Source organism: Macrosteles quadrilineatus, unplaced genomic scaffold (genome assembly GCF_028750875.1).
Source record: "Macrosteles quadrilineatus isolate MER2022 unplaced genomic scaffold, UCM_ALF_1.0 Scaffold_2__2_contigs__length_208266976, whole genome shotgun sequence".
Taxonomy (NCBI): Eukaryota; Metazoa; Arthropoda; class Insecta; order Hemiptera; family Cicadellidae; genus Macrosteles; species Macrosteles quadrilineatus.
The window spans coordinates 118,453,070-118,480,719 of record NW_026542595.1 but is presented as its reverse complement, the minus strand read 5'-3'; the positions used below and the strand labels follow the sequence as shown (position 1 = coordinate 118,480,719).

The 27,650-nt window shown below is 34.0% G+C and overlaps 1 protein-coding gene across 3 annotated transcripts in view; it reads right to left on the bottom strand.

Annotated features, from left to right (window-relative positions):
• Window positions 1-27,650, bottom strand: part of LOC128986851 (uncharacterized) — a 52,398-nt gene that overhangs the window by 9,350 nt on the left and 15,398 nt on the right. The window contains exons 1-2 of one of the 3 annotated variants that reach the window (XM_054407420.1): window positions 14,798-14,820; window positions 4,013-4,145 (exon numbers count right to left, since the gene is read on the bottom strand). In XM_054407420.1, coding sequence (XP_054263395.1) covers window positions 4,013-4,145; window positions 14,798-14,817 — 153 coding nt within the window. In that variant the 5' untranslated portion in view covers window positions 14,818-14,820. Of the gene's footprint in view, window positions 1-4,012; window positions 4,146-13,926; window positions 14,062-14,797; window positions 14,821-27,650 lie in introns of those variants that run through there. The other 2 variants (XM_054407421.1, XM_054407422.1) reach the window with 2 other exon arrangements.

Here is a 27,650-nt window from a genome sequence, read left to right as displayed (position 1 = left end):
ACTGGGTAATGGTAATATGGCGTGGTCTGGAGCTGGACGGGTCCGTACTGAGTGAAGAGTGAGGAGTGAGGACTGAGTGAGAAGAGCAAACAACTGTTTATACTTGATCTAATGCGGAATGAAGTCAAATCAATTAGTTTTGAAACCAAATAATCAGTTCAGTTCTTATTTAGGCATGTGAGGAAGGTAAGTCGGGTTATATGCGGATTCGTGACTGTATTAAGTGTTTTGAAGTGAGGTTAGATTAGGAAGGTAAATGTTAGGTTATAATGAACCGACTCATCCTTGGACTCGTCCATACCATAAATATGTTAGTAAATCAACAAAACTGAAGCTTAATATTAATTATATAATTGTACGGCCACTTAGGAATCTCTCCGACCAAAACTGATTGCATTTTTGGATTCAGCGTTAAAAATACTGTAAGTAGACATATCAAAATTACATCAAATCCCAGTGTAAATAGGGTAAATAATTACCAATATTTTCATTCGAATGAGTGTAGGACCTAAAGTAAAGTGCAGCCGTTCCATCACTAACCTAGTCTGTGAGAGGCAGTGAAGTAGGTAGGCCTAAACTAACCTTTAATTCTCCAGCCTAAATAATCGGATTCCGGCAAAATTTACAAGTCTAAAATAGCATTTAACAACATATACCTAACATAATAGGTACCTACACAAACATATGTAGGCCTACCTACACTTTTCAAGGTTGTCTAGGCCTAGGTAAGTTACCTACATATAAAAATGTTTTGGAACAAATCACAATACCAGCACTAGGCTAATTATAACGGCAAATAAAAAATCTGGTCCTATATTCATGAGCATGAGCGAATTTCACTAACATTATCAGTTTTTCAAATTTATTCAGGACTAAGCTAAACCAAAATTCTTATCACGTAGAAACAAAATAAGATTACTCACCGGCACCAGCACCACTAAGACTTTGTTAGCACATACATTACCTTATTACCTTATTACATCACAACACTTTAAAACACACACGAAACCCACTAGTTTAAGTCCACAAACCACAGTAAAAAATACTATCTTTTAAGAAATTAAAGTGAGCTTTTCTAGCTTTTCTTTTAGTTTTCTTAACGAAAATGCATGTCATCATTATCATCGTCTCACTATCAGTAGCGAATGACATGACAGTATTTGATAAAGTGACAGACAGGTTAAGTGTTAGGTGATATGTTCTTCTTTTTCTTCTCAAGATCTTCTTCTTCTTCATGTCCGCATATAAAAAGCTGGGCTGGTTGACTACCATGTAGCCACACTATTCAACTCACATCACCAGACTGCACAATTTTTATTTCAGCTGCAGTTGTTTAATACGGACTAAATGAGAGTTAAAAATGAGAAATAAAAAAAATTTAAATTATAAAACAAAGAAAAATATAAAATTTATTTTTTAATTCTTTAGTTCTAAAATTAAACTGTCATAACCTAACTACCTAAACTTGCTAATAATGAAAAAATCTAATGAATTTTTCACTAATCTAAAAAATAGTTCGTTCATAAAATAAAATTATAAATGCCTCAAATTTAATTTTAATGTTTTAATTATAAAATTAAAGTGTCATAACCTAAGCAAACCTGCTGATAATGCAAAAATATTAGACATGTTAGTGCCACCGATTTGATTCGAACCTGGGGCCCTATTTTTGAAATGGTTGACAGTTGAGTCAATCGTCAGCACTCAACTCAACCAACAACATGATTTGGTATTTTTGAAACCCAACAGTTGGGAAGCGAGTTGGGAATCACTAGTTGAGAGACTCGTGGTGGAAATGTAGAGCATACGACCGTCAAAAATTCAGATGACGTCATTTTGAACCAATCACAATGCAGAGTTCTTGCGGACTTCGATTTAACATCTTCTTACTCTAAAATCTGGCAGCTAATCTCAATCTGCCATATTTCGAGACACTGAGGTAAACTCAAAACTGTCAACTCCGTTCTTGAGAGATTGAGATTGAGGTTATGTCTTGCTTAATCTTAGTGATTGCAAAGTACCTTAACTTAAGTAATAAACTAAAGTAAACTAAATAAAGTAATAAACTTAAGTATTAAAAATAAAATTTACTATGGGTGTTTGTTTTAGGGTGTAGCTAATTATAAGTTTAGGCATAGGCTGCACTTTAATTTAGGTCCTACACTCATCCTAAATACATTATTATTTGCTTTCTTCGTCTCTATTTCGGAACACATCACCTTATTTTAGTTTCCTTCATCGGTTTGTTTTATGTCATTTTTAATTGTTTTTTATTTAGGTTAAAGCGGCTATTTGCCATTGCACTGAAAGCATATCGTAACTTAAATTAATTTGATCCCTTTATTAGGTGAATGGTATTGAAACAAACTATGATATTGTTTCTCTCTACCACAATCTTTAATACATTAAATCATAGGTCTAATAACAATAATTATCTTATAATAAGTTCAATTAGTATGCCTAGTCTATTTCAAACATTCCAACAAGAATAAAACCCTTGATTAAATAGTCTAGTATTGATACAGTAAATAAAATTAAAATGCGATTATTCTACAGAAAACAATCGCATAATTGGGTGCTAATACATTGACAACAAATACATAACCTCTAAATCGCAATTAGTAAATTAAAGCAATAACAAAACAATATGGCGTCGTCTCAAAAAGAGTAATTTTTTGCCGAAAGAGAGGAAGAAGAAAGTGCAGTCAACCTCCACTCAACAGCTCGATAGGTGCTGAGTAGTTTTGGTTGTATAAGTCCACCGTCAACCGTTTCAAAAATACGAAACGATTGGAAATAGAATGACTCGACACTCAACTCAACAGTCAACCATTTCAAAAATAGGGCCCCTGGCATACCTTCATCTTCTCAGCCCGACATGCTATCCATCCATTAGATCACCGAGGACGATGGCTCCAAACCGTATCGTTGCGGTAAAGGTAATAGAATGCTCTCATTTTGTCCGTAATAAAAAAACTGCAGCTGAAATAAAAATTCTGCCACCAGCGTAAGGAATAAAGTTAGTTGTCACGGGCATTTTTGAGATGTTGAGTTTAAGTACCGGCATAGATGAAAAATACTCGTTGATATCACGCATTATTTGAAGTGGCTTATTGCATTATCATTATCCGATTATCTTAAAACGTGTTTTAAGTTTCTGGCACGATTTAAAGCTTAAGATTGTAATAAAAATACCCACGGTCACGGATATTAAAACATTAAACTGTATAGATAATAAGCATAAACAAAATAATAATGTCACTGGTCCGAAAGTAAAGATGTTTGAATTTTAAAATGATACTGTAAACACGTTAAAAATAAATGTTACAGGTAAGAACACAACCGTGGCTTATTTTTTAATGTTTTCTGGGTAATCTTCATGTCTCATTAACATTAATTCTCGCTTGTTTAGGTCTGAGGCGCTTGAAAAAAATCTTTTGATAACCCGAGAAAAACCCCCATGACTGAAAAACACAAACCTAAGGCTGGACCACAACCAACAGCAAATAAATCAAATGCGCAGTTAGGTATATAACATTATGATCAAAAGTGATGACGATTAAATAGTTATTAGACAACGGCACAGCGAATGGAACCCGCAGTCCACGTCACCACGAGCGATTATTACTGTTGAGTGTTTCGTTTTGTAACTGGAACCAGTGGAACAGCAACAATGACAATAGCAACAGCGGACGAAACAATTAAAGACAGTATTTTTACAGATGGTCGTATCTCACAGCCATACAAATTTAACTAACGGAAATCAAGAAATCCAAAGACAACGAAACAAAATGCAAACTGCAATCCAAGAATGCCGTTGGCTAAAAGGCTATTTCTTTCAAATGCATTCTAGAGATGAGTCTTTCTGCAAAATAATATTTTTTTACAATTATTAGTGCCTCACAACTTACTAAGATTACATATCAACCAGGGTACTGTACAATGAGAACAAGAGGGGCCGAAGAAGCTACTCCAAGCTAGACTTTCAAAATGTATTTATTTGTATTCCCACCTGTATCTCAGAGAAGGTGACAGGTTGTGTCCTGTATCTTGCAGCTGATCCTCGACCCCTGTCCCTCGGCCTCTTGTCTGTCCTGCGCAGTATTCGGGACAACGGCTCCGGGTAAACTGTGTCCATCTTGTCTCTGCAACAATTGATCAGCTGATCAATACATTATTTAAAAACAGTGGAGGGGGGACCTGCTCCTTTAATTTTGTGAACGGGCTATTTGTTAAATGGCCACTTGTACTACTTGTGTACTACTTGTACTACTTGTTGTTGGTTCTTACCTAATCAGCCTCCACAGGAACCTACTTATAAAGCCTTAACTTACTCATAACACTCCAGCACCTTTCTTCGGGTTCATGTCATTTTTTTTTTAACCGTAAAACAGACCATAATTAGTAATAATTTAGGAGAGTCTTATTACCGAATTTCCCATGTGGGGAATAAGCTATAAGGTCTCATGGTGAAGCAAGGCCTATCCCCAGGACCGATTAAATTTGTTGGTATATTTATATACAATAACAAGATAACTCAAGGCAAAATAATCAGTTTTTTTTTTTTAAATTTGGTACAAGCGTGTCAACCTCTGTTCATTCGTATGAGTTTGCAAACTAAAACGATTGGATTATGGGAATGGGGTTTGTTCGAGGTTTCTCAGTTAGTTCCTCAAAACATAAAAATTTGCAATTTCTTTTTAAAGCTTTTGTAGAGCTTAAAAAACAAATGATTTAGTATGTTGAAGTGTTGCTGAACGCTAAATGGTCACCAAGAAAACTAAAAAATCTGAAATTTAAAATACCTGTTTTATTCTTATGGAGAATAAGTAAACTGTAGTTTGTTTATTTATGGATATACTTTGACCCATTACACCTAATTTTATTCAAAAAGGGAATAAATCTGACATTTTAAAGGAAATATTTGAGTGAAACCAAATCTGGCAAATAGGAATTAATTAAGTCTGCAGGTTTTTGTAACGGAAGTATTTTCAATATGAGAGAAGTCGTTGAGAGCTAAATCAGCGAACACTGCCTGTGATGTGTGTGAGTGCTTAGCTTTGCTTTAAGACAACAACGCACTCCTGGGTGCGTATTTTACGCTAAATGAGTGACATGACCTATGTAGCTTTGTTACTGTCTAAGACCAAACTGTTTATTTAGCCATCAGGATCATTTATTTGAGAGCAATATTAAAGACAGCTTGTCCCAGTTTAAACGTTTAAAGAGCTCTTGGCTTTTACCATAATTGAACCGGATACCTTTTGATAAGGCAAGTACTGTACTCAGCTACCCACTAGCCGGATCTATGATTACCAGACTTACTAAAGACTATTTACCAGCATTATTGGTTGAATTAATAGTTAACAAAATAGATCTACTGCACAACAGAGGACCACTTACAGTGTCCAAAGTCCATGTTTACACTCTTCAATACCATATCCCACAATATTCTTTAAATTATTGTTGAATCGTGAACGAGAAGAATTTCGGTACCACAATCATTTCCCTACTCATCATATGAATGAAAAGATTAAAAGACTGGCGATGTTTGAAGGATTAAAACATCGCGGTTTGAGCGACCGAGGCGGAAACGGTTTATATATTCCCGATGTCCGGATTTACGTATGAAGATACATGCCAGCTGGACTTAGTCCATCATCTGGGAGGGGAAAGCACCTGGTCTCGTAGTTAAGAATTTATCATCTAGCGACTCGATTATAATTGAAATTTCACTTTGAATTTACGATAAACATTCATTTCAGTAGAAATATAGCTATAATTCTGGTCGTCAGCTGTATGATTTGAAGTCATTTTGACAAACATGTGCAATACATTATCACACATCTCTGCCAGATGTGGTGCAATGAGGACGGAATTAAAATGAAATGTTCTGTATCATTCTTTTGTAGGAGAAGTAAATATCTTATGAGTAATTAAGTTTTTCTTCTTTAGCAAGTTGTTTTTATCTTTTTATAAGAACAATGTCTTGATCGTTATCAATTTCATTGGATTGAGACAGGAACATAATGATGCATATTTCAATCTGAATATGAGTGATGCATGAGTATAGAGTGAATAGCCTACTTTAAATATTTAAAGTACTTTGTATCATAAAAGATACGATAATTTGCCGTAAGTTTTACTTTCAGTTTGGCCATTAAAAAAGTCTGTGTACAGAAATGAGTAGACAGCAGCGCATTCTGTCAGTGGCTTATTTCAACTATCATCCAAAAACCACTTGAAAGAAAATTGCTACTACTATTCACGATCAAAGTAAAACATTAAGGGCTGATTGCCTGATTTCATTACTGTTAGACCCAAACATCTTAACAATGCCTTCAACTACACTGAAATTAATAAAAATTGACAAACTTCAGGCGTTCTTACAGAATTTCACAGCACACTCCAGAAGTAAAACTGAAATATCGACAAGATTTCTGAGACACCCTGTACACTGGCAGGGTGCCATCTGTCTTGTGTCGTTGTCATTGCCCTACTTTGCTGGCTCTACACATCACTACATCTACAGTACTGCAGAACAGTAAATACCCATGTAGCCTTTGCAAGACTTGTTTATAGGGTATTCTGCACAAACTCTGACCTAGCCGCATAAAAGGATTACATACAGTAGCGATATATTTGATCATAGCTGAAGAAGACTCTAAATGAATAGAATATAGGGCGACAATCTTTGACTATACAAACAGAACTATACTTTTTATTCAATGTTGAAGACCGTTTTAGTATAAACTTGAACGCTGTTTTATATCAAGTTGTGACAGAGTATAGAGCTATCACTGATTTCTGTTGAATACTCATACACCAGCAGAAACATGAGCAGAGTCAAATTAAAAGTCAACTAATATAATAGTAAACATGTTGAAGTACAGCATTTTTTTTACCTATAAGAGATGATAAAACAATTTGTCAGTAGGCCATTCAGTGAGTTGCTCATTTATAACTATGTTCATATTCGTATCAAAGATTGGCTGCGAGTGGTCCATAGATATAGACGAGATGTCTACTCTAGCATCCAAAAATATCGTCTCAATTACTACTAAATAGATAAATAGTCAATTCTAAAATTCGATGCTACGCTACACTATGGTGTGAATCCTAAATAAAGTGAGATTTTGAAAAGCTAGAATGATTGTTAAGGGAATTTAAAGTTGTTGAGAGCAAACCCTTTCATTACATCGTTTGGTTTAATTCTTTGGTAAAAATAAATTATGACGATTTTTAAAACTCAACCTTCAAACAATTTAAGATTTAAAACCATATTTTCAATCTCAAAAAGAGACCTACTCAATTTAATTAAACACAATATTTGCAAAATTTCTCCATAAAGTATGTTTTAAAATGAAATAATATTTAATTGTTAAATTCTACTCTCAAAGAGATGGGGTTTCTAAATTGAATCCTCTAAAGTGATACTTCCAAATTAAATATCAACCTCATAATGTTTTTTTTTTTTTTAATTAAAATTCTTTTAAGAGTATAAGTAATAGTTATATTTCTCAAATTTCACCCTGAAAAAATGTCCGATGATATAACTTTTGTAATATATATTTTTTTATTTAAAAAAGAGGTCCCAGAACGTTTTTCTCAAAAGTGAGTTCTTCAAATCGTGTTTTGATAAGGTAATGTTTCTAGTTACTCTTACGAAAGTGAGTTCAGCCAAGTTTTTTATATATATATATTTTTTTTTTAAAGTGAAATAAAGCTATACACTTGATGTAAACTACAGTTGCCACCGTGACAATATCGCGTGACGCGTGTTATATCACGACGTTTGTCACGCCAGACGTCACTCTCCTGGCGTTCTTCACTGTCAATTCAAGGTCAGCTGATTAGTGTTCTAAAATCTTCGCGTTCTCTACAGGTTATGTACTGCATCTTGTCGTCTTTTGCGATGTTCCTGACTGTTTTGGAAGTCGAGAGAGTTCTTGCTGATGAAATTGTGTAAATTGCATAGCTGGATAGTAATAGTTATTATAAAACCTGTCTTAACAATCGAAAGGTTCTCAAAAAGTCACTAGCTTTCTGATGGTTCGAAATTGGGTTTAGTTTTGCCCTGACCTTTGGTATTTAATGAATACTGTTGGCTGGAGAAACAACCGATCTTTGTCAGTAAACAGCTAAATACATTATTCACTCCATTCTACAATGAATGTAAGTAAACCTTGATGTAAGTAAAGGACATTAAAAGTAAATCCTTACGTCCTTTAAAAATGAGAGAAAAACATACATGTACCATGGTCAACACAACCACACTTACTGCGGACTGTAACCAGAATACCAAACAAAATCACAAGTTTCAAATTTTACAATAGGATAAAAAGTCTACTTGCAGCATCTAAAGTCAATGGACCGACTGTATGCTATTTCTGAGAGTTATAGTGTATTGACCAATAATGTTTCCGGAATATTTGAAAGTTGGCAACACTGGATGGTGTCATTGCTCTTGAGTTGGTTCCAAGTCCTCGGCGGAGTGACTCTGACGTTCCGTTCCGTGGCCGCGGACAAAGAAATTGCGGTTCAGGGAATTTTATCTTGACAGCCAATATATTAGCTAAAGGATACCACAAGGTAAAGGTATCAACATAAGTAAATGTTTGTTAGCACTGGGTCCAAGTTGAAGTCTACCACCCAAACCTACCCTATCCACAATAAAGTAAAAAATATAATACTCTTAGGTGATTTGAGAGTCTTTGTTTTGGTTAATTGTTTTTGTTTTGGTTAATTCCTTCCACTCAAAAGTCATATTATTATTTAATTAGTGGACCTTCCGTTTCATTGTCTATCCCACCGGCCGATCTAAGTCCTATGTCCTAGACTGCATATATTGTAGCCTACTCCCCTATAAATTTATCATCCTGAATAGATCAGCTGAAGACAATTTTATGGTCGGTTTTGTCCGGTTCATTCAGAGGGTTGATGTATTTGCTCATTTGCTTCTGATTGTTTAACAATTTTTAACTGTTATAACTAAATATTCATTTGGAAAGTTGTAAAATATTACTACTTTTATGGTATTTATAACCCAAGAGTAGAAAAAAACCTTGTAACAAGAGAGAACCTATTGCTGCCAAAAGTTGCCTGAAACAACCAACAAAACTGACACATTTTTACAATAAGATGGGTTTGGACAGCTTTCGCTAAAAGCGTTATTTTAGTACACTGTACTTTGCCCTCCTGTAAAAATGCCACTGTCGTCGATACAAGGGAACAAACTAAAAGACGAGTAGTCTACTTGAACTGATGTGCAAACCGATATTACTGAAGACTGAACCATACCCAGCTGTACCTAGGTTTTTACCAAATGAGAACGTAATCGAATGAGCATCATCTCTTATAACTCTGACTATACTAAATGTTCTAAATTTGAACCAATAACTTGAGTCTACGGTTTAAAACAGCTGATTTCGTTTGTGGCCCGCAAAACTTTACTTTCCGTCATTGTACATTCAGAAGTCTAGACAACAGCTGATTAAATTCCAAAGCGATTTAAAAAGGATTGCAACATCAAACATTAACCAAGTTGTATTTCTGTCTTTTTCAGTCCATGGAGGCAGCGATGTAAATTTGTATAAGTATTTAAATGAATGTATAATATTGGAGTAAACATGAGGTAGCTCATCAATAAAAAGTCCAATCTATTATGTTATACGATGAATTTTATATACCAGACAAATTATTTTAACTACTTACAGAGCACGATAACAACTTTGCTAATAAGACGAGGGCTTCGAGCGCTCCCTTCCAAAAGCGTAAAATATACTAAGCATCTAGTAGCGTTGAAATAAAAATAGGATAAGAATATTATAATCAAAGTTAGTGGTAAACTGTGTGTTTTTCAAATACCATCATACGGTTTCGAATGGTCAATCGAATGAATCAATGGTACAGAAATACCACGATTGCAACGTTCCGCGATTTGCACTCAACAAAAGCAATCAAGGCCGATCTCAATCTCAGCACAGCTTCGTCAACAAGTTTATTTTCATCTGCTCGTCCACAGCACAGACACAGACCACGCCTCTCTCTAACCATGTTACACCATTTACTTGAATAATGAGGCAGACCAAGGAAAACTATGAGGGAAACTTATATCAAGTATAGAATCTGTTATACCATTATCGGCATGATTAACTTGTAAAGTATGAAAATAACTTCAATATCCCGTCATTCAAAACACGTGTATCGATCGAAAATATACATCAGATTCTTACTTCTAGAAAAGCTACAGGAGTAGACTCGACTATCTTCTTCCTCTTCGTGATGTTCCAGTCCAGTGAGCTGAAATCCTACTGGACTGAGTCTATGTCCTCTTCTGAAACTCATGATAGGTAGTAAACTAGCTCTCCATAACCCCGTTTTCCAACCACACGAGTAAAATTCACGCCAGAAAGACATTGAAAGTGAAACAAAAGGCAATCAACTACGATACAAGTCCTTGGTCCTACTATTGTATAATCGATTATGAATAGTGCAATTAGACTTGTCGTGTTAGAACTGAAACCTGTTAGGTTCGTGTTTCACGTTGAAGACGTTTCAGTCCTGAGAAAAGTCAACATCGGCTGTTTAATTGTTACAAATTGGACTGTCCTTGATAATTGGTTTATAAAAGAAAATTCAATCAATAATGATCCTGGTTTCTAATTGATTCATCACTCTTTATTCACTGATCTTTGCCTTAAAATACTCTAGTTTGTGCCATCGTAAAATATAATCTAATCTGTGACTGTGTTGACAACGTAAAACTATCTGTGGCTCATTAGTGTGGCCAGTCTGAGGTCTGAGTCCAATATAGAATACGTAAACGATGAGTCGACATGACACTTTAAAAGTGTACACAGATTAATTTCAATCGACTCCGCATCCTCTTGAAAGTTGTAAATCCAGTTTCGGTGTGAATTCTACTCAATTTTACCACAGTCTAACCAACACAAGTAGACTTCTCATCCCATTGTAAATTTTGATGCTCGCTTTCGAGCCTAGATCATTTGTACGGTGACACTGATCGCTACTGTCAACGAAATTTATTTATATTATTTTAGAGTTAGTTTCGTGATTTGTGCTTTACTGTTTGGTTGTATAACAAGGGGACGAGTTATTGATGTTTTTATTTTTTTACGAGGTTTGAAATGGCTGGTAAAAAAATTGTAAACAAAACCCGACCTCTAACAGTGCACCGGACAGAATTAACAATAAAATTGGCTTCAGCTGTTCCATAAAGATGAGAAATCTACATGATTTTACTTTCCATTAGGCTTGATTGTGTTTATATAGTTCTCTACTCTTATTGTAAGGTACAGCTTAGCTGGCGCTTTGTTGTTTTTTTACACAATTTAGAAAACAGTAAGTTATGTTTTTTTTGTGCCAAAGTCCTTTTTGCCATTAGTTTCCAGGTTTGAGAAAAACTATTTCCATTTTCAATTTAAGACAGCTATACCTACTTTAAGTTCGTATTTTATTTTTAAGTTGAAGATGATGTAGGGTGACTGAATAGCTGCTATATTAAACATGTATTTTCACAGAATAGAAATGGACCTTCTAGTTGTTCAGTGGTATTATGAAACATGAATGTAACTATAAAGTTTTACTACTATGCAAATTTTTGTACTTTCCATGGTACTTAATAAACATAATCGAAGATGTTACATGCACTTTGCATAGTTATCTTGTACATTATCTGTGAGAAAATTGCCGCGACGATGAAATCATAATGGCCTTGAACAGAAGAGAGGAGGAAGTCTTCTCGACACAATATGTGATTTCAATATTAACTATTGTTAACTATTGAATCGAAATCCTATAATATATTCGAATACAAGCTATTTTTGTTTGTCTGTCTGTCTGAAATATATATCTCGAAATCCAGCGGAAGGATTTTGATTACATTTTGAATTTAAGGACGTCAGCCACGACCTCAGGAAAATTCGTATTCGCTACACAACTAATTTGAAAATTCACCTATTGGGTCTGATGAGTGCAATCGAAATCGATCATCACTTACCATTTTTTCATATGTATTTACCGTCTTGTGAGTAAACAATATATTTATAATAAACAGTAAATATATTATTATAAGTGTTATTCGACGTATTTTTGTGCTTTCAGGTAATCTAATAACACGTACGATGCTGATCAAGAAGTTATTTGAAAATTATAAAATTTAACATTGGCCTTATGGGTTGCCAACTAACTATGTTGGTTGAACAAAGTAACAAGAAAAAGTAAACAAAATACTTATCACGTGTGTTTATAACAAGGCATCCACAATATACTGGCAAATTACAATATACAGTACAGAGGTAAAAACATCAGTTAGAACTATTGAGCAAAGATTACACTAAATATTACCCGATCCCACCAAACTGCTTATTCTCCATTCTCTGTTTCGCTTTTTTTGTAAACTTAGGCCTCACGTAGTCACCTCTACGCACCTCTATAGTCCCAAATATACTATTGTGTTGCGTTGCGACTTAATTTTCCTAAATCTTTTTTACTAATAAGAACAATATTTCAAATAAACAAATCACTATTGAAATACAGTAGCAATATTCATTATTTGGTGTAGTAAGCATTTTCTCCGTATATTTTATTGAGTTGGTAAATATTTTGCAAATGTTTGTAAGTAACCAGTCCAACCCTTCTACTCATCTGTGCCAGAATTTAAACACAACTCTGCCAGAAACACCGCCTCCTGGAGTTTAGGAATATTTCGAGACTTGACAAACAGTAAATACTTGAAAAGTATCGAGTATCAAGGTATTTCACAAACCTATGTTAAAAGCAAGTATGTTTGTCGTTCGACTCAATCATAATCGTCAAATCATGGATTTTAAATGCAAGTAGACCTCTCATAAGGTAGGTAATACAGTAATAACATCTATGTAGCTTTACATGTGTTAGCTGGGTAGCTGAGTGGTTATAGTACTCGCCCAGCTGATTACCTGCCCATGAGAATATAGTCAAGATCGTTTAATTGTTCGAAACTGGACCCAGCTGGTCTTCATCCCTGGGTTTTCAATATAAAATCCTGGCTAACCAGCTGATCTTAGTCAGTAACAAAACTTATATCTCATAACACTCATCATTTACTTATTTTTGCTCCCCGTTGTGTTGAAGTTGTAAAAATCCTAATCTAATCTAATCTGTGTGTAGCGACATCTGTGTGACGTTAATATAAGCGATTCTATTTTATTTTAGTCTAGATTTTAAAATCCGTACTTCACCCTTTGGTTATAATATCAGAGGATAAATAATAGTTTAAGATTTGTTATGTTCCGTTAAAATAGGTGTGAGATTAAATACATCAAATACGTTAAAATGATACAAAAACAAACGAGAAATTGTAGTAAACAACATGGTCTCAAAGCATTGCTATGGAAACCACTTGGTTTATCACCTGTGTGCATTGATTGCAAACACATGTTTCAACTCTATTCTTGTAAACAAACCCAAGTGATCTCGATACTCCACTAACTCAAAGTTCCAATAAAACGTATTCGATACACACGTTATTTAATCATACGTACATTACGTTATTCAAACAAATTAACATTTTTACTGTGGTAAATTGACAATTTCACAAATTGTTTGAAAAGTGATCAATTGTAAAAAAAATCCCCCACCAACTAAAAAAATGTAACCAAAACGTATAGTTATCTCTCAAACAAGCACCACATATAACCAATATAACCACGCAATCAACAGGTATTATTCGCAAATTTACCCGGTAACTAAATTATAAACGACCGCTACGTATAGTTATCACTCAAAGTGGCAAATATCCCACAGATATAAATACCAAGCAATTCGTTTAATTATCACCCTAGTAAACAAACAACCCAAAAACATAAATGTAGCAAAAATCAGTTGTCTCTTAATCATCTAACTTCAAAACGTTATACTTACTGCACAATAACGTATGGGAATTTCAATACAACAGAGTAGAAGAAAAACTATAAACACTTTTCGATCACAATTTCCACGGATTGCGCACAAATGAAGTGGCGAAGCTGCAAGCGCAGACTGGCTGCTTTGTTTTGGTGGGCGCGACTAGAGCTAAATTTGTTTGTAGCGCACACACGCAAACACTTGCGCACGCTACGCAATCGTGCAAGCGTGCAAGCAGAAACGCGAAGTTAACACGGTAGTTTGTTTAATGTTACTTAAAAATCACTTGCTTAGTTTCCTTGTGTTGAATGGTTAAACAAAACCATATAGTAAACATCCTCCGTTCAATAAAGGACTAAAGGATAAGTATAAATCTATATTTATCCTGATTGTATTATAAATCTTAGCCATACAGGCCCTAAAGATAGTCAATTACAACATTAAGCAAACGTTTTCCAAAAACAACAACAAAATCAACAATTTAAACAGCTGATTCGATGTAGCCTAATTTTAAATTTTAGTGAAAATAAAAAAATATTTCTTCCGAAAGACGAATTTTGATTTTTTAAATAAAAACTATGCTCGATTTCGTAATAAAACCCCAAATGTGATCATCATATCAAGTAAAACGTATTATTAACATGGATTACCAAGGCAGTGATACAATTTTATGTTTCCAGTGCAAAAAAATACAAAACTGTTTACCGGCGTAATACAAAAATCTATTACATTTCAAAACTTATAAATAATGTAAGAATCTACCACATAAACACATTTACGCTACAAAACTGTGCTCCCGAGCCAATAGAGATTAAATTTTAAAACGTGAAGGAAAAACATTTGTGAATAATTAAATAAATTCACACATAGTAAAACACTTCCAACTCACAACGTCATATTCTGGAACATACTATACACCTATTAAATCACAAGATGCACATCCGTGTACATAAACAATACGTAATAATTAAACAGCTGTTCAATGCAATTACTGTTATCACACATGTTCCAGTACTGCCAACGTTGTTAGTGGTGAAATAAAAATACCCTATTATAAAATGAAAACAAATAAGTGAATGGAGATTTAAATGTTGAAAATCTTATTGAAATAGGCTCAGTAGTTTGTGTGCTGTTAGATTATCGTTTAAAAATATGATGTCTAATTAAATATATAGTAATATTTTAGATGTATAGTTTTATTTATGTTTTAAATATGTTTTTTTAATATGGGGATGGGAATTCAAATTATTCCATATAATCCTTCAAAGGCCATAATCCCTTTTGATCTGCATAAAACCTTAAAATACATTTCTGTCATTTAAAGGAAGTATACAATAAAATATAATATAATGAAAATAAAATGGTTACTAACTTTTGCAGTGGAAAGAATATTCGTGTGATATGCCATAGCCTACCATTCGTTCATTAAATGCGTACAGTTGCTAGTTATAGGAGAAATATTAAGGCCATTTAAAAATTATAAATAGTACCACACGTGAAAGAGAGTAGACCATAGTAAATGATAGTACTAATCATTCTATTAAAAAATCTCACCATCTATTCCCTATACAATTCGTTGAGGTCAGTAACTGATTCGTGTTCTTTTTTTAATTCTCTACAAACTGAAAAGAGAACTAACATTGTAAACTTTATCTTATGTAATAATAACTATCATAAGTTAGTAAAACTATATTCATTGGGGAAATTGTATTTTAAATATGGGCGTAATCACAGTTTTTTTATATTAATAATTTTTTATAGCCGCTAGCGGATTTGATAAAGATTGAAAAAGGCGCCGTTTTGTACGATTTTTAACGAACCGTGATGAGTTAGAAATGTGTCCTGCTACACAAATACGTAAATAAGGTTTGAATTCCATTCCTGGTTATCGCAAATATCAAAAAATAATCTGCCATAAACGTTTTAATTTGTCGAAGACTAGGTCATGTTGTATTTAAATCTGACCTCACAGGCCAGAAATAGTTTATTGGGCAAAAAAGTATTTCTAGACGATTTTCCAATCTTGATTGATGTTTCGCATGTTTTGGCTGAGGAATCTCGCCCTGACTGTTTTATGCACACGACGAGTTTGCCAAAAATCGAGCATAATAAATTTCGATAGCCAAACACATCTCGTGATATTTTTACTGCAGGTTTGGTTTTTAATATTAGGTTAGGCAAATCGTCCATGGTCAACTCTATTTCACTTCCATGAAATGTAAACGTAATGCGTTTTTTACTGAAATATAAGTGGAGGATTATTTAATTGATTTTCTCGTCCCGTTTAAAACAGCCGTTTTTAATGCATGCGTTGCTGGTCTAAAGTAGCATTTTTGGGAGTAAACACATTTTTAGTCTCTAGTAAATATCTGCTGTTGTAAACAGTTGTAAATTTCGATTGTGGCAATCGTGTCGATCGAAATTATTTATCGATTGATTTGTTAGGTAAGGCGTTAGTCTGTTGTCGATCGCTCGACATATCGATGGTATAATATACTGTAACACAATCGTAATAGACGAAATGATTGAATCACTTACTTAGTTTGTTAAATAATGATGCAATATGACGAAAAATATAGTTCACCACACGGGCGTAAAGTGTCTTTTTAACCCTCACTCATATTTCGACCTCGGCTTCGCCTCGATCGTAAAACCTGACCTCGGGTCAAAAAGAGTCACTTTAGGCCCTAGTGATGGAATATACTATTATAGCTTTGTTTCCAAGATCAGCTGTTTATTTAATCTTGAGCATGCATTAAAATCACAATGATCAAAGACAGCTGAGTCCAATTTCGAACAAAAAGTAATGACTTCTCAGGATCGTACCCGCGACCTTCTGACTGCAAGGTGAACAGTATAAACCACTCAGTTACACTACAGTTAAGACATACATTATATAATAAAGGCATAAGTTATATGTGAGAGGCGAGGGTCAAGCAATCAATAAAAAAAGTATCCTTCGAAACTTCCAATACTACACCGCAATGCTTTTCGGCGTTTATATTGATATTTATTGATTGAAGGCGCTTTGAAATTCCAAGGATTAACACGTTATTCCCTATTTAAATTACATTAAGGTTCAATAAATACTTAGGTATGCTGCTACAGGGAAGGAAAAGTTGTATAATTTTAAAAGTTTTATATGAAATAAAACATTACGAAATTTTATCACAATACATCCATAAACAAGAAAACTAGCACAGTTTACTATGGGAATTTACATGTAACGTTTTTTGTATTTTCTCCATGACCTTAAATCGTGCAACAACGCTTCAATGTACAAAATAATTTTTGTGAGCTCTACACGTTGGTTGTAATAACAATTTGGTATATCCATATTTTGATGGTAAACCCTTTACATTTCGAGCCCCATAGAGCCCCGTTCCCACTGCCCAAGACTGCTTGTTCGCAAAACGACCTTGTTCGCGAACTCATTCAAGTGTTTACATCCTTACACAATCATGACAAATATAATTAAAATCGGATTAAAAGTGCTTGAGTGATTGAAATAAAAAACTGTTTTAGTTGCAGCACGAGAAAGAAAAATGTATAACAAAGTCCCCTTAATCATACAGGAAATTCCGAATTCCAAAAACATTATCAGTTTTGTCAGGATACGATAATTTCAAGAGGTCGTTCACCCCATCCTTATCAGGGTGAAACCCAAATAGAAATCCACTGAACTTGTGGACTGGTAGGGTTGGAATTGGTGACGTTTATAAGAATGTAAACAGCTGATTGTTTGCATCACTGTTGCCTTCTCAAACAATGTAATCAGCTGATTATTGTAAACCGTAAGATGAATAATGTTTGTTTGGTTGGGCTTTTCTATCAACTTATATAACAGATTCCCTCGTTTAATATAGTAATTATTACTAGTAAATAACAAATTTGGGATATTACTCGTTGCGGAAAAACTGTTTTTAGCAACTTATTGTGTCGTACAGGAAGTATGTTTAACATACAGTTCAGCATATCTTAAGTCAGTAACAAAGCTAGACAAGGCATTACCTTCATTACTTGACTCGATTTTACACTCATCCTTCCCTCATATTTTGGTTAAAATACGCGCATAGGTGGCGTCCCTCTCTTAAAACGAATATGTATAGGATTGAAAATTGCAAGATTAAAACTTTTCATCCAACAGTAAAATATAAAACCTGTTTTGTGTTTTTAAAGTTGGTTTCACAGTAAATCGATGTCAATTAATTTACAAGGCCAGTTTATACAGTTTGGGATCTACTATCCGCTTATAATACCTGGGGAAAGCAATACTTGACAAAATGAATATATTAGTTTACAAACTAATAATAATATTTAGTTTTGAAGTTAAAGAATTGACTAACCCCACTCCCACAGGAAAAAGACAATAAAGAAAAAGTAAATAACAATATTCCCTCGACATAAACGGGACAGAAATGTAACTTATTTATAAAAAGAAAAATGATTATAATCAGAATCTCTCTGTGGAACCCGTATTTGAATTTTGTCGTAAATTCAAACGTAATGACCAAATATAAATTTGTAGTAAATACATACAAATAAAATATTGTTATAAATGTATTAATGTAAAAATTTAAAAAGGCAAATAGATCCAAATTTTTATTTCAGTTACAATATTTTAAAGTTTATTTACTGTTTCACATTCGAACAAATCACTCGTTCGTATATCAAAATCTGTTGTACTAAATTACCTTGTTAAGAAAGCATTTTAAGTTTACTCAACCCCATGTCGTTGTATCGCATTGTTTAAAAGACCACCCCTTTATCATCAACCCTTATCTGGAACTGTTTGAGGGACCAACATTTAAATAAAGTTTACTGACCCTAGTTGCATCTAGTATGGTGATTACTCATCTGTGACGAATAAATTGACTCGCAACAGTAAAGTTACAAAACTAGTAAGATTGTAGTATGGCAACATTATCTGAATGTGAAAAATTGAGGGGCAATTTTTATCGATATATTTCGTGTAGCTTTGCTTAAGGAATAAGGCAGCTATTTTATTGAGTAGTTTTAAAACATACAAAATTAGAGTAATAAATACTACCATTTAATCAATAATTACTTTGAAGCAGTCATATTTTTCTCACTTTATGATATTACTGTATCTAAATCACTAAAATCTATTAAAGATATTTTCGATAATTTATGATTAGTCAATACAAAAAAATCTGACGTCACACGCATCCAAATTAAATATAGCTGTGGTATACACATGTCCTGAACACGTTTTACACCAAATTCGGACAAAAAGTATCCCGCAAACTCAAAATCCAAACGTATTTCAGCTTCCTAGAACTCTTTAATTCATTCAGAGAGCAGCGAGCCACATGACGAAGGCATTGAAGCACTAGGCATTAGTCCTAATGATGTCCGCTACCTGGGCAAAGATGGATTCTGAACCACAGTCCAGTGGATCACAATAGATCTGGACCACCGGACTGGCGGATTGGCATTGATATGACCACAAACGGACTAACTCGCCAAAGGATCAACGCCGCAACCAGCACTGGGTGTTGGTGAAACTGGGTAAATATGGATCAGCGACAAAAGTTTACAAAAAATTTCTCTATATGAATTTATTTCTTGTTATCAAGCATAGAGCGCAGTTTTTGCAACTGTTGCATTAGAGGAGTTAGGTTTGGCGATGTTCAAAACCAGAAATTTCTAATCTTGAAACCAAAACCGATTTTTTTATAACCCGAATCACGAGTCTCTAAACCTAAATGCAAAACTTGTACTAGCTTGTTTAAGGTTACCAAAACCACAGATGATAATAAAATGTTTAGCATTTAACCAATACTGAAAGGAATTTGACTCCGGACACTGAAATCAGTCAGTAATCAATATAGTTAGTTTTGAATCACGAAACTCGCCAAAGTTTCGGTGGATTTGAGATTAAAGATTGTTTTCCACCCGCGTCACCAACAAATGAACGACTGTTGGTATTCGGAGGATAACTCAATGTTACTTATAAATATAACTTTCAAAATCTTGGTTTCGATGTGGTTATTGAAAGCAATTATTGAATTAGTCTGTTGAATAAAACCGTTGTTGTATTAATAGTCAAAGATAAAACGTTTTGAATGGATTACAAAAATATTCTATAAATCTAATATAAAGGTTACGAGAGACTCAACCCACATTTGTAAAAAGTAACAAAAAAAGTAAACAAAACCCTGATATTGGGATACAACTACAACTAAAAAAACTTCAAACTGGACACAAAAGAACGACTATCACCAGGTAAGATAAAACTATAAAATCTAAAGATTAAGAAACAACTCAAAACCACTGACACTCCTCGGACAAAACCCTTTAACTGTTTGTCCGGACACTGAAATCAGTCAGTAATCAATAAAGTTAGTTTTGAATCACGAAACTCGCCAAAGTTTCGGTGGATTTGAGATTAAAGATTGTTTTCTACCCGCGTCACCAACAAATGATAGTTAGTTTTGAATCACGAAACTCGCCAAAGTTTCGGTGGATTTGAGATTAAAGATTGTTTTCCACCCGCGTCACCAACAAATGAACGACTGTTGGTATTCGGAGGATAACTCAATGTTACTTATAAATATAACATTCAAAATCTTGGTTTCGGTGTGGTTATTGAAAGCAATTATTGAATTAGTCTGTTGAATAAAACCGTTGTTGTATTAATAGTCAAAGATAAAACGTTTTGAATGGATTACAAAAATATTCTATAAATCTAATATAAAGGTTACGAGAGACTCAACCCACATTTGTAAAAACTAAACAAAAAAGTAACAAAAAAAGTAAACAAAACCCTGATATTGGGATACAACTACAACTAAAAAAACTTCAAACTGGGCACAAAAAACACTATCACCAGATAAAACTATAAAATCTAAAGATTAAGAAACAACTCAAAACCACTGACACTCCTTGGACAAAACCCTTTAACTGTTTGGTGCTTCTTACAATTGGCGTTCATCAAAAACCATTCGGATGGACATCTTGATCGATCGAAGGGTTTGTTTGTTGACTGTGGCGGAGGTGACAGCTTGATGGGGGGGAGGGTAGGGGGGGGGGTGGTTGGCAGGTGACCGAATGAAGATATGGACCGCTGCAGAGAGCAAAGACAGGTAGCGGGACAGAGGCAGATGTGAGGTCCGTTAGCATACGGTCCGAACCCTTCCTTAAACACCAGGGATGAAAATACAGGTGGTGGAAATATTTAGTGATTGTTAAAATATGTTAGGGGCACTTTATGCATTCGAATTAGAATACAGAGATTATTCTGTGTTTAGACATATTCGCTGGTAGATTTATTGACCTAAAGGACCGCTAGAAGAAAGTTTAGGGTTAGTTCAATTCAGTTCAAAGAGACTGACTTTTTGTTGATTAGCTTAATAATCTGTTTTCACTAAATAAAACAATTTTGATTTGTGAACTACTACAACGCGCAGATTCAAAAAATATACTAGAAAAAGGCAACTGCAATTAACCAATTGAAACAAAAATAAAAAAAAAAACTTCTTTAGATTGCGATTGTATAATTTTTGAGGAGAAAAGTAACTGGCAGTTGTAAATTAACATTGGAATCTGTCTAGAGAATAAAATTTGGCTTGACGCTTAGCCTTATTACTAAATTGGAGATAGACTCAAACTCAGATAAAAAAAATCGGATTTAGCTGTTAAAATGGAATACTCTAGCTAATCGGATGGAAACGCATTCGTCATGATATGCCTACCAGATGAGAATGATATATATGAGAATACTAGCAAAGAAAGTGTATTGCAAATAATTAACAATTAAGAAAATCCGATAAACAAAGAAAGTAGTCCTACTGGGAAGGTGTACGAGCTAATTTCCAGAAGAAGATAAACCCACTGTAGGGCCTATTTTCAGGGGGATGCGGAATACTATCCCCCGGAAAACTACCCCCCCAGGTGAAACGTGACGTCACAAAATCTGCCAACTAACCAATATGGAAGCCGTGTCCGCGACTGGAATACTACCCCCCCTAGACAAATCATGCTATTTAATTTTAATTTTAATTCGAGCAATTCCATTGGATAATAGAAAAGTCATGTGGTGAATATAAAACAGAATTTCGAAATGTTACAGCAAGTTTGGTTGGTTAGGTTAGGTTAGATTAGAACTGTTTGACAACTAAATTTGAGTGTCCGTGACTGGAAAACTACCCCCCCCGGTCTCTGACGTCAATATGACGTAGGGACCTGTTTGGGGGGGTAGTTTTCCGGGGGGCAGTCTTCCGGCGACCCATTTTCAGTAGCTGACATGCTTCCGTACAAAGAAAAACTTAAGAAGACACAAAAGAGAAATGAGAAAATACACAACATTCCCCTTAATGGGAAATTTGAACTTATAATTATCAATTATTTAAGATGGGGAATGTTTTTCCCCGCTCGGTTTGCGAGGGTGTCGTTGATAAAGTGTTTTCCCATTCTTATTTTTCGCTAATTTAAGGTTTTTATTTTAATAACCGATTTAAGTTTTGATACCGTAGTAGAATAACTAGCTTACTATGAAGCGATTTACTTTAACGTAACCATTTTAAAGATATTCAAATTGGCATTTAAATGTATAGACACCCACACCAATACACATTTTAAATGTACCGGACTGTATATACAATAAAATTATCTTCAGCTAAACCATAAGGTACTAATGTACAAAGTATATTCAATGGTATTGTCTTTAGTGTGCTTCATCTTGTGAGATATAATAAACATCGAGAACTATAAAAATATAAGGGAGTTTGTCAAATGTATGAGCCTAATCTTAGTGCATCTCTTGTAAAAAGTACCAATAATTACCCTCCAAATTGTTACAACTTTAAACTCCGACATAATAAAACTCAAATGGCATTTAAGGGTTGCGGGTTTTCAGAAACGGGACATTTAGTGTTGTTTGCTAAAACAAGGGTGGGACAGCCTGAACAAACCAAACGGTCCTACAAGAGTTTGGATAACGGTCTGAGGCCGCAAAGGGAAAAAGTGGCGCGAAAAGCTTTCACTTCCGAATAACGGAGTAAAAAATCGCCGGAACAAACTTTGAAACGCCGACAAGGATGGCCAGACCACACTAAAGAAGTCTGAAAAGTCAATAACGGAAAATAGTTTAGATTATGTTCTTGTGTGTGGTTGAGTGCAATGCATAAGTTAAACCTTGATTACACCTGAGAGTAGATTTTAAATGTCAAAACGTATGGAGTTACTATTTAAGTCTGAAACACCAGCAAATGTAAATTTCTTCTTTCGCGGGTTTGAATAAAATGAAGCGTTATGAATTATGAGGTGCGATTAAAGACAAAGGAGCACAGAAAACATACTACCTTATGGTAGTATGTTATAGCAGGTTATAGTACGTTATTGTAGTATGTTATAGTAGTATGTTTTCTGTGATAGGAGGTACAATACAAGTTACCGTCCTTCGTACTAGTAGTTAAATAAATAGAATTTCGTCAAAACTAGAACAAAGTTTGCTTTAAGAAGAGACTTTTGAAATAAAACCTCTCCATACTAATTTGATTGTGTATAAACTAAACCTTCAGAGTAAAAACAATCACACACACACACAAATACCTCTTTGCTTTGTATTGCCTTATACAATTCAACTTAACCCTAAAAAGGTATACTCTACTGCATTGTTATAGAGATATACAAAAGCATGCATAACTTTATCGGTTTTTAATTTATTTTTAATAATCTAGACAATATTGCTATTACCCAAAACATAAAATTCCGTTCGGTACAATAATTTACAAGACAACCCAAGATAATTTAACATAATTTACAAGAGGAAACAGACATGATTTTTCACAAAACCATCCAATTAACATTCACAAAACCCTTGAGCCACACTGGATTAACGCACGGTGGTAGGCGAAAACCCATTCCACACAATCTGAACCATCTCAACCCGATCTTTAAAAGGTGACATTTGAAACGAATCTTCAAAAATACTAATTTCCTCCAAGGTGACATGAAAAGAAGGCAAACGAATGGGACAAAGGGCAGGGGTTGGGTCCCGTTAGGTCTGCAAAAAGAGAAATTTGGGAAGGGCGTTTGGCGTTGGCGAACTCTTGACGCATTTTGGCGACTGACCCAGTTTGTGGAAGGGGTGATTTAACACCCTTTCCGACTACCCCTGGGGGAGCCACAGCGGACATTTTGACGTTTATATTCGCCATATTTCACCGTGGACGGGGTTGAATGAAAAATGAATCTACGCTGGGAGTTTGAGGAAAATTAACTGTTTGGAAAATGGGTTGAATTACATGTTTTAAGCAAACAGTAAGTATGACATAAAACGAGTTAAGTTTTAACTATTCCCAATATGTTATCATGGACTGTATTGAATAAAAACTGAATGTACGATGGGAGTGTAAGGAAAGTTTTTGAAAATAGGACGAATTAAATTTTGTGGTAAAAAAGCATTTGTTAAACGGATATTGAAAATTCGCGGAAAAAATATGCACGGCATAAAATGAGTTAGGCTGGATTTTTAAATTTGTTATTGGCAATTTTATATCAGTTTTTCCTTATACTTGCAAGGTTCTTGACGTGTTGTGAAGTATATGATGCATCAAGAAGCTTTGGAAACCATAAAACATTAACAATCATTTAGTCTTGAAACTGGGAATACAATACGAAACAGAGTATACCGTAATAGGGAATACAATACGAAACAGAGTATACCGTAATGAAATATCTGTGTCCCTGTGCTAAGACTGGCACACAAAAAAAATTTTAAAAATATGATGATGATTATTTATACTTTTTTTAATTCTGAAAATTGAAGATAGTATATTGGAAAATCAAACTCATTACATTCGGTTAGCGAGTTTCTTTTTTTATATATTTTAACTGACCTAACTATTTTGTTCATAGGAATTTTAGGAGTTTTTTTTTTTATTGTAACACACGTTAAATTGTGTATAAGACGATTTGGGAGGAAATGTTCTTAGTGCGAATAAGCTAAAATTCAAAACTTTGTTGTGAATACACAAACAATGATTACAAATAAACAAAAGTTAATCCACGTTACCAACCTATGATAAAAAATCTTAATTATTCCTTTTGTGATATTAGAGATATTTTAAGCAAAACCACAACTTTGTCTTTGCAACGCAAATTCCAAGGGAGAGTAAAATTTGTATTCACAAAACATGCTAAGACCAACCCCAAAACCAGCTACACTAAATTTTCTTCCCCAGAGTGCACAGAAAGCGCCGATAAAATTCATGAATCGATACCAAATGTGGTCCACGGTTTTAACAAAATAATTAATTAAATTTAATTGAAGGTTCAGAGCTCTAGAAGTGGTCAGGAAATCCTGTAGACGCTCAGGTGGAGCTATATCATCATCACCTTCGTTAACGTGTGTTGCGAATTTTGTCTAGAATTTAGAATGACTATGTTACTCTATAGGCCTACTGGCCGATTAGACAAATGCCACTAGTCCCATACTTCAGATTATTCAGCAAAGGCTATGATGGAAGATGTAAAATAATGTGCAGTAATTTACTGGAAAACATAATAATACAAAGTTCATACAGAGTGTTCTTAGACCTGATTGGGATGAAACGAAATCTACATCGTGATAATGTTTACTGTTATCAGTGTTATCACCCACCACGACGCGGTTTAAGAAGTCTGACAACAAGTCTCGGGTTATTAAAATCACAAATTAACTAAACCAATTCAACGTAAGGGTTTGCTAGGTAAACGGAACAATTTTAGTTTTTAATGCATCAATTTATACCGAACTAAGATATAGCCATCGCTATAAGTCACTGACGGGCAGAAACTGGAGTGTCTAGAATTAAGTATTGACATGATCGAATAAAAAATGGTATGCTTAAGTGGAAAGACTAGTTTATATAAGCTCGTTTTGTATCTAGAAGTTTAATAAATGAACACAAAACACGTGTATACAAGACACATTACATTAAAAAGGGTTTTTTCAATTGATGTTTCTTATTTTATAACCTTGCTAATAGCGGTTTTGCGCAACAATAATAAGTTCTTCATGAACAGAGTTGAATGAGCCCCAGATAGCAAAAAATACTTGATTAAAGATTGAAACAAGTCTGATTTGTCAAATCTGCAAACTTGAATCAAGTTTGCTCGGATCGGTCCGTAAACTTGATTCAAGTTAATATCATGCGTCGAAGTTCCCGCTCTTCCAGTTTGAATAAAACTTGAAACATCTTATTTGAATAAAACTTGAAATTTCTAATTTGAATAAAAATTGAAACATCTAATTTGAATAACACTTGAACTATCTAATCTAAATATAAATTGGAAAAATACTTGATTCAAGCTTGAAATAAGTTTGGTTTGTCAAATCTGCAAACTTGAAGAATCGAGTTTGTAAACTTGATTCAAGTTAAAATCATGCGTCGAAGTTCCCGCTCTTCCAGTTTGAATAAAACTTTAAAGATCCAATTTTAATAAAACTTGAAATATCTAATTTGAATATAAATTGAAGAGTACGAGAAATAATTCTTTTTTAGCCCCTTACAAGCTCTTTTTTATTTCTGAAAATTTAATTAATATGCTTTTACCAGGATTCACACAGTCTTGACACATTTAATACAAATTTCATAGTTTTTAGGTTGAGATGCATAGCACAATATAATCTTCCAATATTTCAGACAATTTTTCACAATCACAACATAATCTAATAACTTCAATGCCTCTAGTTGTTAAATGCCAAGACACTTCTCTAAATAAAAAAGCGAGATACCATCTAAAAACTTATTTCTATAAAAGAGCAGGAAATCATGAGTTATTATAGTTTTCAACCCTACAATTTTACATATTATTACTATTCAGTACTCAGTAATTCAGAATTCTTTGGAATTAAAAATAAAACAAGAGGTAATTTTTCTAAATAGATTTATATTGAAGATTTACATAACACATTTACATTTGAAAATGCCTCGTATCTTTAACTTTCAACAAACAATTCACTCAAAAATTCCTCATTTTACGATTACTTTAATAATACAGAGTAAGTTATCTATTCAACAAGATCTTCATCCCCATTGAGTGGAACTTCTTCCCCACTGTCCACAGTGGCAGGTTATTTCCCTCTGAAAAAAGTCAAAACAAATATAATCAATATTAAATTTAAGGATAATTAACCAAAATGATTAATTTTGTATCTGGTATAAAAAAATAGGCAAGTAAGCAACATTTTAAACTAACACAGTTTAACTCAGAACCAGTGTAGGCCTGTTTAGTGAAAATTAATTTATTCCTACAATGATAAACAAATACAATATATGATCTTTCCAATAATAATATTAATATTAATTATTAATATGTATAAATCACAATTACATTTTTATTGTCAAAAAATGCTAGACACAAGCCCAGGATTGTTTTCACATTACTTCAGGCGAGATCTAGGCGTTGCGGCATTATCATTTCGATAAAATAAAGGTGAATCTGCGGGATTTTATATTTTATCGTTTTAACTAGTGATAGTTCTTGGTTGGTTATCCTAAATATAGCCAAGACATTTGTTACAAATCTTGCTCATACTTTACAAATATATATAAGCTTTCATTTACTGTATAAATTAACCTAGGTAAGCCCAGCATTGCTATGAAACATGAAAACCCCTCTACAAGAATAAAAATACTAGCATTTTTCTTTTGGCGAATTTCCCTAGGAAGTAGCTATTACCGTAGGTGGCATGGTAAGACCTAGGCCCGGGACCGATTTACTTTTTCATT